The sequence below is a fragment of the Cynara cardunculus genome (genome assembly GCF_001531365.2).
Source record: "Cynara cardunculus var. scolymus isolate 2C chromosome LG 11, CcrdV1, whole genome shotgun sequence".
Classification (NCBI taxonomy): Eukaryota; Viridiplantae; Streptophyta; class Magnoliopsida; order Asterales; family Asteraceae; genus Cynara; species Cynara cardunculus.
The window spans coordinates 7,294,955-7,314,868 of record NC_037538.1 but is presented as its reverse complement, the minus strand read 5'-3'; the positions used below and the strand labels follow the sequence as shown (position 1 = coordinate 7,314,868).

The 19,914-nt window shown below is 36.0% G+C and overlaps 4 protein-coding genes across 4 annotated transcripts; 3 read left to right on the top strand and 1 right to left on the bottom strand.

Annotated features, from left to right (window-relative positions):
- Positions 1-473: 473 nt before the first annotated feature.
- On the bottom strand, positions 474-2,102 carry LOC112521501 (transcription initiation factor TFIID subunit 8). The gene has a single exon (XM_025130400.1). It carries the CDS (start codon positions 1,788-1,790, stop codon positions 684-686), a length of 1,107 nt encoding a protein of 368 aa, XP_024986168.1. The 5' UTR covers positions 1,791-2,102; the 3' UTR covers positions 474-683.
- Positions 2,103-3,908: 1,806 nt separating this feature from the next.
- On the top strand, positions 3,909-5,657 carry LOC112521390. Its single transcript, XM_025130221.1, has 3 exons — positions 3,909-4,174; positions 5,253-5,331; positions 5,433-5,657. The coding sequence occupies exons 1-3, from the start codon at positions 4,023-4,025 to the stop codon at positions 5,499-5,501; spliced, it is 300 nt and encodes a 99-aa protein (XP_024985989.1). The 5' UTR covers positions 3,909-4,022; the 3' UTR covers positions 5,502-5,657.
- Positions 5,658-8,934: 3,277 nt separating this feature from the next.
- Positions 8,935-11,772, top strand: LOC112522082 (thylakoid lumenal 15.0 kDa protein 2, chloroplastic). Its single transcript, XM_025131153.1, has 6 exons — positions 8,935-9,250; positions 9,965-10,068; positions 11,046-11,136; positions 11,214-11,282; positions 11,355-11,464; positions 11,530-11,772. Exons 1-6 carry the CDS (start codon positions 9,022-9,024, stop codon positions 11,620-11,622), a joined length of 696 nt encoding a protein of 231 aa, XP_024986921.1. The 5' UTR covers positions 8,935-9,021; the 3' UTR covers positions 11,623-11,772.
- A 1,638-nt stretch (positions 11,773-13,410) lies between these two features.
- Positions 13,411-15,905, top strand: LOC112521589 (acylphosphatase). The gene is made up of 3 exons (XM_025130532.1): positions 13,411-13,781; positions 14,025-14,313; positions 15,617-15,905. Exons 1-2 carry the CDS (start codon positions 13,515-13,517, stop codon positions 14,289-14,291), a joined length of 534 nt encoding a protein of 177 aa, XP_024986300.1. The 5' UTR covers positions 13,411-13,514; the 3' UTR covers positions 14,292-14,313; positions 15,617-15,905.
- Positions 15,906-19,914: the final 4,009 nt, after the last annotated feature.

Here is a 19,914-nt window from a genome sequence, read left to right as displayed (position 1 = left end):
TGAAATTATTACTCAATATGATGGTCAGTCAAGCAATGGCACAACCTAAACTCCAAATAGACATCTTGTTACTGCAAATGCATAATTAACTCTCAGCCCACTTTGAAAGCAAGTATCAACTATTGTTAGCTTCAGCAGCATCAACATGAATTCATTGTATGCATATTAAGCAGCCATCTAAAAGATTTCAGGTCTGAACGTAACAATAGCCACTCTTAGTATAGTGTCAGCATGTGAATCATGTGAACAGATGAAGTACCATCTTAAATTCTACATCAAAAGGCCAAGTTTCCAATTAGACATGGGTATACGAAGTTTCCACATACAGGAAAATCAAAATTTATTGAATGGTGCAAGTTTCCACAAAGAACTCATGATCATACTTCACAAGAATAACAAAAGAAAAGAAGACAATCAGATAATCACATACATTTGCCTTCCAACCTAAACCTCAAAAGAAATAACTTGTTCACTTGTTGAAATGATTTCTTTGCATGATGAAGCTACAATTTTTATATCAAACATTATAAAAACTTGGAGGAATTTTGAAGGATGGAACTATGAGGAACTACTATAAAGATTCACACTGAGCACCTACATGGATCTAATTTTCAGCATTGATTCTTACTTTCTGAAAAAGTTAGATAGTATGTGTGTCATCAGGAGCAATTGAGTAAAATCATCTACAACTGAGGAAGGTCCAGTGGGTTTTCCATAGATTGTCTGAGAATGTATTCAGCTCTCCTCTTCTTGTCATCCATCATATCATCACGTCCAAACCATGATGAAATTCTTCCGGTACCCCTATTCCATAGTCGCAAATCCAATGAATCACCAATCATTTTCCTACCATTATTGAAGTTCAAACGAACTGCAGGCCTCTTGTCTGGAAGTTCTCTTTCTCCATTCTCACCCGACTCAGAAACACTACCATTCAACGCTTCTATGACAGGTGCAAACATCTCCAATATAGAAACATGGTTCTCCATATGGGGCTCATTCACATCTTTAGTTGGCAAAACAAATGAACTCCCATCTCCCTCCTCTCTATGTAGACCAGAAGCAAGAGACGGGTTCTCACTTTCTGCGAGAAACCTGCTTTTTTTACTCCCAGTAGCAACTTCAGAGGTCGATGGTACAGCTGAACCACTAGACAACAAACGCTTTTGTAAGCTTAACAAAGAGTTTTCCGCTTTCCTCCTCTGTCTAGCAAGCTCAACTTTATCCGACCTCGGATCCGATGTCCGCTCATTCCAGACAGGTGAATGAATATAAGTATGGGGATCTGGAAATGCAGGCAACCACTCGGGTACATGCTTGAACCCTGGTGTCTCGCCCATTTGCATGAAACTCGGTGTCCTTTTCCTATCTCTAACAATCGGAAAGCTAGGTACAGGCTGAGCAAAAGGAACCTCCTCAATCACTTCAACATATTCCATGATCTCCTTCATAACACCCGACCCTACCAAACTAGTACAGATCTCTGACCCACCCGGAAACCCAGTTGAAGAACCTAAATCCTCCAATCCTTGAATTACGTCGAACACATTGCATTCGGTCCTATTAGCCACATTAGCGTAAAATTTTGCAATTTTCCCTAAATCCCTCACGTACCTGATAGCAACACCGGCAAGAGCCTCTAACGCAGTATCATTGAAACTTTGAAATCCAATACGCTCACATATCTGAGCCACCGCCACTTTGGATATAGCTCTACCGAATTCATCCGAAGCTACCCGAACTTTCTTTTCATCGAACTCATTGTCCTCTACTCTACCTCCATTGTTCATATTCAAACCCTCGTATCATTAAGGGTTTCTCAATAGCAAAAATGAACTCCTTCAAGATCGAGAACTTGAAAGAATAGGAACCCTAGTAATGTAAATGAATCGCTAATATACAATATAAAATTGGATGTTGTTGCGTACCGTTTGCTTCGTGGAATTTGAAATTGGAAGTGAATTCTCCAAATTTCCACTGGAATTTGACAATTGCGCAATGAAATTAGCGATGTTGAAGATCTCAGAGAGATGGATTTCGTTCAGTCATTCATACATATATCTTTATAAATGTGTGATTTTGAATTATTTGATAAACCCTAGAAATCGCCCGGGTCTGATTGATGAATAACCAGGAGACGGGGTGTTATTTATAGAAAGGGGAAAATTACGAGTAAGGGCAATATTTATCGAAAAGACCATACTACCCCTTTTTATTATTTTATTTATAAAAAATATTAATTAAGTATTTGATTTGTTATTTGATCCGAAAGAATCCATCCATCATTTTAATTAAGTATTCATATATTTTCTAATTTCTTAAAAATACTTCATAAAAATATCAATTAAAATACAAAATGATAATATATATATAGGGATCAATTTAAGGAATAACTTATTAGTTTGTAATAACTGCGAAATTTAATCTCAACTACAATTCACTGAATAAATTAGGAAACCAATATTTTTGGTAATTTAACTTAAAATTATAATTAAATGGCATTTTAGGTATTTTAAATTTTTTATCTCTCATCTCTCTCTCCTACCTTCGGCCTCCAACGAATACCATGTGATATCCAAAATACACAATTATGATACCCAAAATATATACAATGTGATACCCAAAACATACCAAGTAAACTTTGAGACCACTGTGATACAAACTATGATACCACTATGATACTTATGTCGTATACAGTGTGCACAAGCTGGTTGGATCCAACCTATTCTTGAAATAAAATTTTCAAGTTCAACCAACCCATTTTCAAAATATCAAATCCAGAGGTTAATCGTACTCTGGCAACTTTACGTAAGGCAAAGTTTGGTCGAAATGGGTTCTTTACAAGAAAGAATTACTTCTACCAAAGAAGGGTCCATAACTTCTATCCAAGAAAGGGTTGGATCATATTTCTTACATTCTCATCAATTTTAAAGAAACTTGTCTAAAACTACCTATAGGCGGTAGGGGTCGGGTTATTGATGTGAGATCCATTCGAGGAACATTGAAGTAATGAGCCTCCCAATGTTATTGTATTTGTGCAGTGTGTATATGCAATATAATATGTGTGTGTGCAGTATGTGTATGTGTGTTGCAGGTCTGGAGGTTGGGTTGGAGAAGAAGGTTGAGATGGAGATGACCACATGAGTGGATGGTTTTCCCAGATGGAGAGTGATCGATTAGGGTGTTTGAGGGGGGATCGAGGGGAGTTTCGATGGAGATGGTGGTCAGTGACGGGTACGGGGGAAGGGAGATAGGTAGTGAGGGGGTCACAAAGACAAAGATGAGGCTAGCTGTCGGGAATGTTCACATGTGGGTGTTTAGTGGTCGATCATCAGAGACGGCATTTTGGTCAGACAAGATGACCGGATAAGGTCACCGGAGTGGTGGTGGATGCTAGAGAAGGCCACCGGATTTGGTACATGTGTGTTGATGTGTGTGTGTATATATACGTGTATTAAAATAATTAAACTAATTAAAGTAAATTAGAATATTAAACTAATTAAAGTAAATTGAATAATTAACACAATTTACTAATTTACCTTTTGTTCTATTTTAGTAAATAACATTAATTATCTAAAATGATTGACTCATATTAGAACTCACAATTACCATAAACTATCTAGTTCTCATTCAATTAGACCAATATATATAATTTGGATTGATGGTAGGTTATGGAAAAACTAATCCAATTTGAATGTTAAAAATTGGAATCCAACCGGATTAAGTTATATTTAAAAGTAGGAGTTAGACTTGAAGACCAAATTAGTAATGAATTACAAATTATAGGAATGAAACCACAATTTCTAAACCATAGGGATGAAAATCGTAATTGTTTATAAACCACAGGGTCTAAAAGCGTAATTTACACTAAAAATAAACTAAAACAAAAGGTGATAACAAATAACAAGAAAACAAGGGTGAAAAGTGTAATTTGGAAAAGATAAGAGAAGCAGATAAGCCGAGATAAAGGCTGCAGTCTCCCTCCCTTCATCTTCATCAGAAGCAAACCCTAGCGCGCAGAAATGGAGAAGTACTTTGGGAACGCCTACAGAGGAGACCCAGGGATTCCACACTGCGGCAAAGAAAATTTCCTCAGCATTTGGATTGGTTCACTCGCCTTCTCCGCCATCACTTGGTCCCATCCCTACATTTGGCAGGTCTCTAATCGATTCAAGTATGTACTCCAATAACTTATTTCAATTCATCTGTTCTTCATTTTAGACTTTCTTTGTCATTCTGTGTTTTGTTACTTTAATTGATCATAGAACGTAATTCGATTGCTGTTCTTTTCGGCGTTAATAGAGTCAGATCTTTGATTAGGTTTTTTAATCATCAAAGTTTACGGGGATGGTTCTAGTTCCCAATTTAGGGTATTTTTGTTCTTTTTTTGGGAATTATCTCTAGTGGTTTTGGTTCTAGGTTTAGTTGTAGAGAATTGTAGATGAAACATCCTTCAATCTTTACGATTAACAGAATTTCGACGAACTAAATCAATGCCCTCAATTTTTTTATACGATCATAATTGACAAATGAGTAATTTTAAGTTGAATCTTACAAGAATTGTTGCAGTTTTCACATCCCCAAAGGTATCATCACCATGGTAACATACTGTAACATTTCACTACTACGCATAGGAGTTTAACTGGCACTGGAACTTTGTTTTTGGTACCTCCCCCATCGCCCTTCTATAAATGTATGCATTTTTAGGAGCGAGTTATTTTGACGTAAGCGTGGTTTATCTATGGTGATTGGTGATATTAATGCAACAAATGTAAAAAATTTAGTCGATTAAAAAGATATGATCGATAGGACACGAGTTCTTACATATACCAAGAATGCCCAAGCACACTTTACCTCAAATCGCCACCATTCTACCTCTACATACTGAAGCCACTTTGATCAATCTTCCATTGTCTTTTTGTGTGATTTGCAATCACTTTTACACCTCAGCTTTGAAATTATGAATATCCCTCGGTGACAACTTAGTTAAGTGATCATCTGAAAAGGGTATGACATCACTCACTAGAGCATCCACCGTACCAGTTCCACGGCCATCAGGGACGTAAAATCGTGTGTTATAGGTACAGCTGGGTGGTGCCTGAATCGAACCCAAGACCCCTCACTCACTCTGCAAGAATGCCCACCATCTTAGCTGTAGAAACTTAGTTATATGCCTCTGTGAAGGTGTTCTTCTCCCAATATTGCAGTTACTTACATCTTAACATTGTCTGTTTTGGTACTGTAATGTTTAGTTGGCATGATCATGCGATGCTATATGAGCAATATCATTTGAAGAAGGCACTGAAAAAGAGACAGAAATACGAATACTCGGTATGTTTGGACAGTTAATATGTATATAATTTATATTTATGTAGGTATAAAGTAATATGTGGAAAATAAGGTTTAATTTGATTAATTTTGGTTGGTTGTAGTGGAACAAGAACTGGAGCAAAGCGGCACGTGATTCATATTACTACAACTGGCCTGTTTACTTCCCTTAAGGTTTTTTAGACCAGAATAAGTTCAAAATATTTGGTACTATTATGCTACTGTGGATTGATTGTGTTCAAAATGTCTAAGCCATGTGAGACTGCTCTGGCCTCAACCTTTGCTTCGTTATTCACTTCTGAATATTGTCATTTCCTTTTCTTCTTTACAACTCCCTCTCTCTCTCACTCTCTCTCTCTCTCTCTCTCTTTATATATATTATATATATATATATAAGAATAACCAAATGATAACTGCAAAAAAGGTTGAGAATGGTTTTTTTTCACCTTGTGAAACAATGTATGTTAGAAATGCAATGTTGTTTTACAATGTGAAATTTGATTGGCTGTTAATCTTTTTGGGATTTTCATTTGATTATGCCTTTATATATATGTATGTATGTATGTATGTATGTATACAAGGTCAGATTCAACGAGAAGGTGAGAATTTTCAATATCATATATGATTAAACGCATGATATGCATGCTTAATCATATATTGTTACATATGTTGCATTGACAATGCATAGCTTCACCAACTCACTTGTTTCTCTTTTGGGTATGTTTAATCATACTCTCTCCTTCCCAAAATAAATGTCTACATTTCTATTTATGGTTGTTTCAAAACAAGCGTCCATTTTTAAAAGTAGATAACTAAATTCTTAAATTTACCATTAATTAATGCACAAATGTTTAAGAGTTTTAAAGAGGGAGAAATTAAATAAGGGTAAAAATGTCGTTTGATTAGCAAAAAATGTGCAATTATTATTCATATTTAAAAAGTGTGTCATTTCAATTGTGGACATTTATTTTGGGACCGGTGGAATATATGATTAAGCGTGCTATCACCAATATCATATATGTTATTGGAACTTCTTCTCTTATCGCAAATTGATTAACCTCTCTTATGATCTTTTCTTGTGTGTGTGTGTGTATATATATATATATATATATATATATGTAGGTGGAGTTTCAAATGAGAACATATTTATTTTACAAAAACGAAAGAGCACTCTTTATCCCATGTGATAATACACGTGAAAGTGCATGATATGCGACGTCCTGTGATCTAGGTCGTGTCAAAGGTTGTTCAAAATGAGAAAGTTTGTTGGGTTATATTTTGAACTTTTTCCTTTTTCTAATAAAACAATTTTGAAGGTTGTAAATATATAAAGTATAATTTTGGTAACTTTTTAAGCTTCTTTGTTTTCTTTCAAATCAAATTAAAAGATACACGAGTTGTTTCAGATAAAAACTTTGTTGTACAAAAAATATTTGATAAAAAAGGATTTTCTAAGCATATCTGTAATGCCGCACGGCATTCAGGTTATGTCTATTAGAATAACAACCCGTAGTCTAGTTGAAACCCTCTTTTACAAGATTACARACTAAAATGACTCGCTTTCTTTCTGAATCTGCTTTCTCTATTGACGTATAAGAGTCTCGACTTTTCGAACCAGTGGAGCTCGATGAAGAAGTTCTCGCCTTTGCAGAGGTGGTTCCATAGACTCTCTACTTCGATGGATTTAACGGGTTCTTTTTCAAGATTGTTAGAAAATAATGCAAAGAGCCGACCCACATCTAAGAACACGCAAAAAAAACTTATCGATACCTCAAACCTAATTGAAGACATGTACAAGTTAGAATGAGCTTAGGGTGCGTTTGATTCGCAGGAATGTTTCTGAGGGATTTGGATTCCCAAGAGGGATTTGGATTCCATGAGATTTGGATTAGATTGGATTTAAAATTCATTCATGTGTTTGGTTTGCAGGATTTGGATTTGGAGGGATTTGAACTGTACATGAACTCAAACCATACAGAAGCCAAATTGAACTGTATATGAACTAAATATGTAGAAATTGACTGTCACTTCCACAACCCTGTAATTAGCTAGACTGAATTCCTAACGTTAATTTGACTGAATCAGTTGGGCCAACATGCTTCTTACTCAGTATTGGAATGAAAAGGGGCGAAGAGGAAGAGAGAGCACATTCAAGAAAAGGGGAAAAGGGAAGTCTTTACCTGCTGAGTGATGAGAGAAGGCGGCAAAGAAGAGGAGAGAGCACCGGCGAGAACACCGACGAGAGCACCTGTTCAAGCGGGACAACGAGGACAAAAGATTACCGGTGAGGAGGAGAAAGCACCGGCGGGTTAGGGCTTAGGGCGGCAGGAAGCGAGAGGACGGGAAGGGAAGTGAGAACGGAAGCGGGATCTGGAAGCGAGTCGAAGGGAAGGATTTCCAAATCCCATGTTTAAGGGATTTTAATGAAAACCTGGGATTTCAAATCCTGACCATTTTGCCAACCAAACACAGGATTGGAATGGATTTTAAATCCAAATCCCCCCCAATTCCATTTCATTCCTGCAAACCAAACGCACCCTTAGCTCTCGTGGCCGGGTTGGAATCTTGTACCTCTTTGTATGGTTTCTAATTTTGTTATATTTTCAATTATGTAAGAATAAAAAAGAATGCAATTTAAACGAAAATAATTGTATGAATTTTAGATGTCAAAGTTAAGGCATCATTCGTAAGCAGTATACATTTTCAGATCTTATTTTGATGCTTAAAATTTTATAAATTAAAATTCCGATCCTTGTTACTAAAATTTCTGGACCCATTACTAGCAATTCAAACCAACTTAGTTGCACTACTAAAGACTAAAAAAAGCATAGATTACGAATTTTGTCAACATGCCTCACTAAAGATTGAAACCAATCGAGACCAGAGGGAAATTGATCAGAACCGATGACCCCTAAGGTTGAATCCTGACATAAAGTTTCGACTTGAGCAGATTAAGCAAGTAACAATAGTAGAGATGAACCTATCATCCTTATTTAAAAAACAAACCTTATCTGATAGACCTGCCTTAAGAACAGAGACAGACTTAGAAATTTCATTGAGTGGTGCACAATTTGACTACAAAACAAACCCACTGAAATATTTCATAATATTAATATAGATTGGTTGGTCCTTATCCTTATGTAGAAATGACCCATGCTCGAGTTTAGGTTGTAAATTTTTTTCTAAAACATATAAAAAAACACCAACATTTAAGCTGAAAATTAATTTTTTTGATAAAGGTGACTCGAACTTGGGGTTTTCATTCAAATTGAACAACTTTTACCAACTGTACCATCAAAGATTTGCATCAAAGTTTCAGTTTCAAAAACTATTTGATGGTACAAACCAAAACACAAAAACATGATCTTTTTCCTGTACGACAGAACCATAAAACAGTGTCGTCTGTGTCACCGTATTGGTGTATGTAACCTAGCCAAAGAGCAACATTTTTTTTTTTGGTCTCTCTAGAATTTATATTTTTAGGAGGACTCATCAATGATAATGAATAAATATCGGGCTAGATTTGTATTTTCCTAGATTTAAGTAGCAGGTTTTGGCAATCTGTTAAACTTGAGGGGCCATTACTGCTTATTTGTCTTTGCATGATTCCAGAGATATCCACAGTGAAGATCGTCTTCTGAATCCTATCCAGAAAGAACACCATTTTTCGGATCGAACTGATTCATAGTAACAATGGCGGTTCTTCTTCAACTTCATCCTCCCTTCCGATTTCGAAATACTTCGAAGAATTTTACTCATTTAGTTACTACCAGAGCATCATCATCATCATCATCATCTGTATCGAATCAATCTCTTTCGACCCACAAATCATCAGATTTCGGCCGATTGGTTTCTAAATTTAAATCCAATTCTCTGAGTTTTGCGCTCTCGGGAACCCTAGCTCTCGCAGTAGCTCTTTCTGGTATGCATTCATCTTCGTTTTACCTTTTCGATCGTTATCTAAATCTCGAACTCTTTTCTGAGTAAACGTTCTATATGCAAATTTTGTTTTATGTCTAAGGAAATCTCACTGTAAGAAAATTTGTGCAACAGCAGGTGTGTGACATAGTCAGTCCAAATCATTAGCATCGGATGCTACATGTTTTAGTTAACATGAGGTTTAGGCGGATAAGATTTTGGGATTGTGTTAATTTCATTAATGAAGTTTGTGACATCCGGCTGCAGCGAAGTTAATACTGACCTATATGTTTTAGTTGACATGGAGATTCTTCGTTGCTTTGGGTGGGGGAATTCTAGGCTAACAGATTGAGCCGCAGCAATTTGGCCAAATATGAAACTTTCGTTTAAAATTTAGTCGTATGAGAGTGGATAGAAGTAAATACATTTTGAGTTCATTTGATGTATTTCTTTTGATTTCTCTAAAACTATCACTTTGCTTTGAACAAATTTTTACTGGATACTTAAACGGAACAAGCATTTAGCAAATTTTGTTGATGCATACTAGCAGTATTAATCTTCATTTAAAAAGCCTGCTGGATCGTGTGTGTATATATATATATATTCCTTTTGAATCAACAGTTTTTTAGTTTTATAAGCTTGTTAGGAGTTGCCTTTTGTTTTCTGTTTCTTGAATCAGAGTGCAGAGCATAAAAGAACAAAAACATAAACTATGTAGGAGTTGGATTTGCTGAGGCAAAAGTTGGAGTTAATAAGCCTGAATTACTTCCCAAAGAATTCACAACAGTTATTGATGTTGCTGGGTTCCTCTCAGATGGTCAGGTAATGTTCTTTGTTGTTTAACTAAGTTGTACCATATCCTTTGCAAACCTAGAGATATACCACCATTTTGGCATCAAGTTCAAGTATGTTAACTTCTACATTAAAAGTGGACACATCGAATGTTTGTTTGAGAATTTTAAGCTTCGTTACTAGGGTGATGGTATCCCTTCTCATCAACATGGTCTCGGTGTTTCAAAATGCTAGTCTTTTAAGGTCTTGATTACTGGTTTAGGATACTATAGTCCATCTCTATTGTTTGCAAAATTTTGTTGCATGTCTGCCCTTGTTTCAAAATGCGAGTCTTTTAGGTGATTCTCAAATTTTCTTCACATGGAGATAAAGATAGATTAAGGGTATTTAAAGAGAAGTGCTTTTTTTTAAATGGATTTATCCCAAGTCGCGACAATAGGCTTCGCCCACAGCCCTGAGGTAAATCTTCCGGTGCCCCACAAACGCATATGTAGATAGCAAGATTCAAACTCGAGTTCATTTAATCATCTCCTTATCTCTATCCACCACGCTACCACCCGTGTGGTTGAGAAGTGTTATCTGATTGTTAATAGACTAGCCAAACACTCAGCATCTTGAAAAAGTTGAGAAGAATTTTAAAATGACTTGACATATTGGAAGAGAGACAGAGAGAGAGAGAGGGAGTTTCAATCAATCTTGGATTCCTAAAATGACTTTTTTGGCCTGAATAGGCCAGCATGGCATTAACTTGAATAACAAAGCAGACATCGAGTAGTTACTGGATTACCAAGGTGTGTATGAGGATTTAAGAAACTATGCCTTGATAGTTAAATCCTACTCTTATGTTATGAGATTCATGAAAGGGTAGTAAATTACCAAATGGCTCACATCAAGTTTTCCTTCTATTTCTTTAATATTCCATCTGGAAGATGATTGTGAACATGAAAGTTTCTTGCATCATCTAATCTTTGAACATCAAGAGTAAATTTGAAGAATAATCTTTTCAGGAGAAAAGACTTGCAAAGGAGATTGATTCTATTGAAAAAGATACAGGATTCAAGTTGCGAGTTCTAGCTCAGAACTATCCTGATACACCTGGTGAGCTAATTGCCTCGAAGACATTAGTATTTATGATCATGCTAACTTAATCATGCAAATTTATCGAACTTCTGCAGGGTTGGCAATCAAAGATTTCTGGCAAGTGGATGACAGAACTATAGTTTTTGTTGCTGATCCTACCTTTGGTAAGGATTTCATCTGCCATATCCTCCACCCGTTGCTTCTTCTAAAGTATACATTATTTCCTGGCTAAGCAGGGAACATTTTGAACTTCAATGTGGGTGAGTCCGTGGATTTAGATATACCACGTAGCTTTTGGAGTCGGTTGGCAGGGAAATATGGAAATATGTTTTACTGGAAAGAGAAGGTATTGACTAGTTTTTCGTTACCGAAATAGAGCAATAATTTTTATACTAAATGGAATTGGAACAGGGAGAGGATGCATCTGTTGAAGCTGCAGTTATGGCAATATCTAATTGCTTAAGAGAACCTGTGGGAGCAAACAATTGTGCAGAGGTCAAATAAATGGCAGGTCATCACAATTCATACCATGAACCCAATTTACTGTAAAGATTGTATATCTTCAGAGACAAAAGCTAGCTAGCAAGAGTAAAGCCATCTAATGTTCGTTTTCTCTATATATATTTGAGCAAAATCGCTCCAGAGGTCCATTAATTGGTATTGTTGGTAAGTGTGGGTGTCCCGTAGTCAGCTTGTGGGCACCTCGACTAATCTCATGAGCCTCACAGTCAGGAAAATCCCTACTGGCCCTAAAGAGACTAGAAGTAGTGACCTATATTGACGGAACCCTTAAAAAATGGTCATTTTCTCAATTTTCTTGGCATTAATGGTTAGTTTGGCGGAGAACCCTTTAGAACTACTAAACATGGGAATTATTCCCACTCCCTTTCTCTTCCTTGATACAATTCATGTAAGTTATTTTATGTACTCGATTGGATCGCCAACTAAATGACTGCTCTGTGATCAAGGAGGTAGGATGCAGATTGTTTCATGTGTTTATCATATGTTACAATTAATGTGGAATGATCTTTTAAAATAACCATTTACTGAGACGTTGATACAAATTTTATCTACTTGACTTGATGTGAACTTGATGTACTTCCAAATCCCCTTAGAATCAAATACTTGGCTCAACATCTATCCTGAGTTCGAATGCAAACGCTACCAAAATCTTTATGATACCCGATGATAACTCCAAGCCATCTGTGGTTGTTCAGGGATTAGTTGGTGCGTGTAAGTTGATTTGGAATTCAACGGTTATCCAAAAAAAATATCAAAAACACTATACAATAATAAAATATTTTCACTAAATTTTGTAGGGGCGGAACTATGAGATCTCGTTAGAGTTTTTTTGGGGAAAAGTTGGAAAAACCCAACGAAATGTTTCATTTTAAATGATCAAGTCCTTAAACTATTTTTTAAAATAAAAAAATCATTAAATTTTCTAATTTTGAATGATTAAGTTTACAGACTATTTTTTTAAATGAATTTTTTTTATTTGAATAGCTAAGTCACTGAACTTTTTTTTTTTTAATAAATAAAACTATTGGACAAATTATTTACATACAATTTTTTAAGTTTTAACAAACAAAAGGTTTATGTACCGACTAGAGGGTTTTAAAGTAAAAGAACATATCATGTTGTTGGCTTTTGCTATCGAAAAGAGGGTGATGGATGGCAAATGCCAACAACATGATAGGCAATATGGAGAACACCAAAGGACAACGATGAGGCGACAGGGAGCGATGCCATTGTTTGCGAGAGGTTTGAATGGCGTAGGGTTAGGAAACAATAAGACTGATTTAGGGTTCTACTTTAAAACTTTTTTAGTCGATTACAGGTAGTTTTTTTTTTGTTAAAATGGTATGGGTAACCAATTTCTAATAGTTCGATGGTTTTATTCATTACAAGAAAAATGTTCAATGACTTAAAATAAAAAAGTTTAGTGATTTTTTCGTTAAAAAAAATAGTTCAGGTGCTAATCATTCAAAATTGCATTTGTTCTACAAAAATACTGAAATTTTGGTACTAAAAGGGTGTTTGCGATTGCTTATTTGAAACAACAACTACTTTTCTAGAAAAACACTTATCAACTTATTATAAGTCGGAAGGGTTTAACTTTTTCAAAAACTTCTTATTATCGGTTTGACATCAATATAAGTTATTTATCCAAACACTCAAAAATGCTTATTACCGATAATACACTGAAATAAGTCATTACGTTGTATTTATAAACAATCCCAAAACACCTCCTAATATAAATTGATTGTATTAAAGTAGTTGAATATTTTTATAAGAAAGAAAAAAATAGAGGAAGAATTGTTCCGTTTCCCTCCACAAAAAACGAATCGACATTTCTAGTAGATGTCTCGTCTATGGAGTGAGAGTTTCTGAAAATGGCAGCAGAAAGAGTCATCATGACACTGAAACCCCAGATTCGTTGGAACCATCTACACACATTACGGAATCATCATCATCGGAGTCAAATTGCAAGACGATTCCCCCAATTTTCATTTCGTCCTCTAATACCTGCTCATTTTCATCTTCCGGTTCGCCATCCTCATCTCCGGCCTCATCCTCTTCTGCTCCCATCTCGTCCTCTTAATATGTCGTCTTTAGCTTCCCCTGTTTCTCCACCGGATTCATCAGCACCCATTGAAACGGTAAAAAGTCCAATTTCTGTATGATATCTTTTACATGAGAACTGATCCATAGCCAATGTTGCTTAAATTAACAAAAGAAAAATAAATCATATGAAGCAGCCTTCGACGGCATAAGTTAATGTAGCGGATATAAATTTAACTTTTGTTGTTGTGAGATTGTGGTAGATGAAAATCCCATGAGGATCTGTTTCCTTTGTATATGTTTTGATGAGGTGGATAACACAGTTGCGGTGGCGATTACAGGTGAGGGTGATGATTAAGGGTAGGGTTCAAGGGGTGTTTTACCGGAACTGGACGGTGGAGAATGCGCAGGAGTTGGGTTTGAAAGGATGGGTTAGGAACCGAAGGGATGGTTCCGTAGAGGCTTTGTTTTCAGGGAGTGCTGATAAGGTTGGAGAGATGCAGGAGCGGTGTCGCAGGGGGCCACCGTCTGCAGTGGTTACTGGGCTCGATGTGAATCCTTCCACGGAGGATCCAGGGACAGGGTTTGAACGCCGGTCAACTGTTTGATTAAATGCTTAACGACTCTAAGGCAAGAAAACATTATACTCCTAAACCCTTTTGTTATTTTCTATCCTGTTATTGCATTATATTAGGAGTAAAATTGTATAAATATCCTGTGTAGATGCCTGCTTGTTTAAGCATCTATGAAAATGCTTATTTTGAATAATGTAAAGCGAGCGCTTTGTGGGCTTGGTTTCTTCTGCTGCAAAAGTGAAATATTTTGACTTATAAGATCAACCTGACTTATAATTAGGTACATTTGGATTAATAGTTGACGGAATTGGAACTCCTGTAGAGCTTATAGTTGTGGGTGTCTTGATCTTCTGATCATGCTTGGTTCTCTGGTAGATATTTTCAAATGAGCTAAAACCTGGTGTGGCTGCAATCAACGAGGGTGCCTATATGATGGTAGAGTGTCACAATAACCGTTTTCTTGCTGAAATAATGTAGCTGTTGTAAGGGCTTTAAAACTTGCCAAACAAATCCGCAAATGGTTTCGTAGATCCCAAACTACTGAGATTCAAGTGCAAGTGAACCACAAAGACAGAAGCGTGATATCTAGGGTCTGACAAACTAGTAAATGGCCATCCTATCCAAGCATATAAACCAACCGCAAGCTAAATCAAAGGCAATATAACGATAAACAAGCTAGTGTAGTAAAACAAGTAAACAGGACACGAGATCTACGTGGTTCTGCCGCAGTTAGGTACTTTACATCCACCCCAGATAAAGAGATTATTTGTATTGATATACCATAAGGAGTACAAAGCAACTTACAGTGGAGATTGATGACCCAAAACTAGTAGAAAGCCAAATGGAGTAATCTCCTCTCTTTCTCTCTGGCAATGGTAGAAGCCTTGAAGTTTTTCTCAAAAAGCTTAAGCAAAACCGAAAACGGAAGGCTTATATATGGCAAATATGAGCTAGGGGGTCCAGGGGCCAAAATGGGTGAAAACCCACCAAAAACTGCCAAAACAATCGTCCAAGCAGGGCCCTGCTTGGCTAGTGACCTTGATATGGAGGGTGCCAGGCTTGCGCACAAATGGCGAAGGTCGCAGATGATGTACCTCAAGTTCAGGCCTCAGGTGGCCTATGCGGCCCTTGTACACGAGGTTGGCAGGGTCGCATAGAAGGGGGGGGGGGTGTTCCAGCATCTGTTTTGTGCAGCAACAAAAATCAACAGCTGCAACCAACCAGGATGAGTATAGTGTTGATGATAAAAATGAATTACCTTTCTGTCGTGTAAATTATGGTAGAATGTTTTGATGATCATTCTTACGGTGTTAGATTTACACAATGATCCTTTTTACATTGACAATGTTTTGCTGCAGTGTATCTTGCTACTATATTTTCAGGTCTCCTGGATTCTATATACAATTTGCTACTCATAATGATTCTCCATCCATAATGCGATTCTTCAGTTGATAGCTCTGGCTTACCATTGTCGACAAGCGAAAAATGCTTTTTTAGCTACCTCAAGATGCCCGTTTTCTTTTTTCTCATTCTTGTTTTTGTTCTTAAATCTTAATATTCACATTTGAAATTTGAGTGGAATTGTATACTTATAGTTGACTAATAAGTTTAACATTTAACAGTTATGGATAAGTTTTGTAACAAAGAGTAAAACACTTATGGATTAGTCTAAGGATACTTGGACAATCTTCATGCATACACTAGATTGTGGATTAGGATCTTTATATATTTGTTTTTTCATTTATCTTATTTATGTATTTGCATAATAACATTTAAGAGGACCACCCTAAACCCAAATTTTGGCTCCGCCAATGTGAAGTCCAATTGTAATCTACTAACCTATATTCTCCACTTCTTTAAAGTAGTTTTAGAATATCACATATTAATAATTTTGTTTTAGTTTCTCTGTCCCACTTCTTGCTTCATCTACCATTTTTGAAACTCAATCTTCTGGTCTTGTAACAATGGACACAAAGAGTTTGCACCACTTAGTTCTAGGGTATTTAACACCATATCTGGTGTTGCTACATACTCCCTGTATAACTTCAGGAATTATGCTTGACATTGGATCTCTGTAAACTCAAGTTTATCTGGCTAGATGTTTAATCACCACCATAGGTTATTATGTGAGTGTGTTTTTCAAATCATAGCTGCTGCAAAAGTTAAGATTACAAATTTTTATCCTTGTTAAGTTGTTACCATACTAAAACCTCCTGGAATTCTTTCATCAAAACCTTCACAATCTCCCCTTATATGACCACTAAGCTCTCTTTTTCTAGGTCCTCCAAGATTGTCTTTTGACAGATTCATTTAAGTCTACCCGAAATGTCACTCTATCAACCCCGTTGAGGTGGTAAATCCCAAAACTTTCGATTCACTCGTGGGATCCGGGCGGTCCGGGGGGGACCACCACTGTTTCGGTGCGGGCCGCGAGAGCGGTACCAAATCGAGGCTCCTCCTTTCTTTAATATCCAGGAGGTCAAATTCAGGTGAAGTCGGGACCTAAAAGATCGAATGGAACAGTACATAGACAAGTTTTTTATTTGATCAAATAAACTAACTCTCTTTATAAATTCTTCTAATTTTTCTGATAAGCTCACACTAACCCGTCAATTTAGGATCCAATTCGAGATTATTCTGATATTCAAATTCAATAGAGATGAAATTGGAATAGGGGATGAACTGGCAGAAGCATTCACCTCAACGGATACTTGGTCTTGTAACAATTGACAAAGAGTTTTCACCACTTAGTTCTAGGGTATTTAACACCATACCTGGTGTTGCTACATACTCCCTGTATAACTTCAGGAATTATGCTTGACATTGGATCTCTGTAAACCCACGTTTATCTGGCTAGATCTTTAATCATCACCATAGGTTATTATGTCAGAGTGTTTTTCAAGAAAGTGTTTACAGCCTACAAATCATAGCCACTGCAAAAGTTAAGATTTCGACTTCTTATCCTTGTTAAGTTGCTATCATACTAAAACCTCCTGGAATTTTTTTCATTAAAACCTTCACAATCTCCCCTTATATGACCACTAAGCTCTCTTCTAGTAAGTTTCTGGCTAGGTCCTCCAAGATTGTCTTTTGACAGATTCATTTAAGCCTACCCGAGGAGCAATGTCACTCTATCAACCCCGTTGAGGTACTCAATCCCAAACCACATGTTGAGGCTATAGGGGTTGAACTGGCAGAAGCATTCACCTAAGGATGAATCACCTGTCCCACCATTAATTCGGCTAACATGATTATATCCACTTTCTTAATCTCAACTACATTGTTTAGGCTCTTATTATAACAATTCCTGTCGCATACATAGTAGTCCTATATTTTTATTGAATACTTTAACGAAAACACACTCTCAGTTTACTTATATTTTTCCCTTGGAGTTGATAATTAATGCTTTCGGTTCATTATTTATTTTGTAGTTTGTTGTGGATATGAAGTATAACCTGGAACAACTTATATCCAAGCTTTTGTATTTTCTGTTGGCAACTAAAGATTTTCCAAACAAATAAACAATTGTCTTTGTACTCTAGGACAGACATGTAAATTTGAATTTATATGTTCCAATCAGGACAGTAAATTTTTCGGATTTATGAAAATGCATTTGGCCTAGCGTATCTGGTTTACTGGTAGAGCCCGGTTTCCTAGGAGGTCAGGGTTTAAACCTCATCATCTTGGTGAATAATCTCTTTAACATTTATTAGTGTTACTGTATAGATGATTTATTTTACATTAATACTATCCATCTGCAGTTCAATTTCATTTAGCCATGATATTGGTATCTTGATGTTTTGACCATATGATACTATTCATCATAGATAATTGCTTAAGAACTGTGGGATTGGCTCCTCAGTGTTCTTGAAACTGGGTGATTGTGTGGTCAGATTCCTTGACTTTGTGCCGCTCGCGGTCATACTAAAAAGGCAAAATTGTTTTAGGTTCTTGAAATCATTTGTCTTTTGGGTTTAGTTATATGTTAAAAGTTAGGTTGGAATATGTGAAACAATTTGGCATTGATGCCCTTGGACTGGTGTTTTGATGGTGTAGGTTTCCTTGAACCCCTTTTTTGTTGTTTGGCATCCTGCAGGTTTTTGAAAGATGTTATGAGATACCATTAATCTTGTTTTCAAAGATCCCTGAGATTGTTCATTTTCTAGTCCTTATAATTTCAGATTCTTGCATGTGTTGGGACTACTTAGAATTTGACTTGTGAGATCTTCAGCAGATTCTTGAAAATGGAAAAAATGGAGATTTTGGACAAGTTTTTGCTCTAATAGATTCTGCAAAATGGAGAAAATAGGACAGAGTGTAAAATTCTTCAAATTTAGAGAACTCCAAATCGTTATTAGAAGAGACGAAACAATTATGTAGTTAACTAACACTTTATAAAAAACTCATGCGAGAATGTGCCTCAGGATTAAATACTCGGATGAATAACATTCAATGAAAACCTTAACCTGAAAGGTGTAAGAAGAATATGTTTCAAGTTTTAGTCTATTTACTTTTTACATATAATCAAACATGGAAATAAAATTGAAAGAGTAGAACGAAACATGAAGCAGGATTAAGTATTCAAGTTCCAAGTTTCAAAATTGAGATTGGATCACGTTGCATTGTGTGAATGCATTTTTAGCAAACTAAAATATGCAAAATGTTAGTGTATTTAGCGATAGTCTAAAAGTAAGAGACCATGAAAACAGGTTCTGTACAGTATTAATGCAATGTTGTTTCATAGATTAAATGTTAAACTATGTTTTCCATATGAAAAGAAAACACAAAAATGCGTTTATACATGTAATAGCCAATCATACGCATACACAAGAAAAGAACATGTAAACAAAAAGAAAACATGTGAAATAAGACAAATTATAGCTTAAAATCAAACTTATTGGATGATTTTCGTTGACTTTCACATATTTGGTTTTTGCATGTATTGTTTATCTGAAGTAGTGCATGAAATTGTTTTTATATATGTGTGTGTGTAGAGGTTCAAACGAGAACACCGTTATTTTATGAAAACGTGATAATACACATCTCATATGTGAGATGTTGTATAGGGACTAAATAGCGTGCACAACTTGTCCCCTGACATTGTTTATCATGTGTATATCACTTGTTTATCACATTTGATGTTGTCTGGTTCAAATATTCTCGTAAATTAGTACCATTTTCGTTTGATCTTTCATTATACACACACACGAAAGGTCGTGTAAAAATAGGAGTTAGGGTGAAAAGTGTGAGAAAGGATTGGACCCTTGATCACTTTTAATCTCACTCACACCCATGAATTACAATTCTTATCAGAATTGATCTGGTGCATCTCATTAGCGTTGATCTTCAATTAGGATTGATCCAAATATGGAGACCCCTTCTTACGTATAACTTTTGTCTCACGAACATGCTAAAAAGGTTAACTTGTGAAACAAACACATTATAAAACAAATATATGTTAATTGATATTCTAAATTCTAACCTCAAATAGAAAAAAAAAATAATAAAAAAATTACACTTGATGCACTAAGTTTCGAAGTTATTATAATTTCATCGATTTCTAAAAGAATGTCACCGAAACTAATTTACAATAAAACCCGTAACACAATTGCTAAGGAGTCCATTGATAAAATAACAAGTTGTGAATGAATGTTAA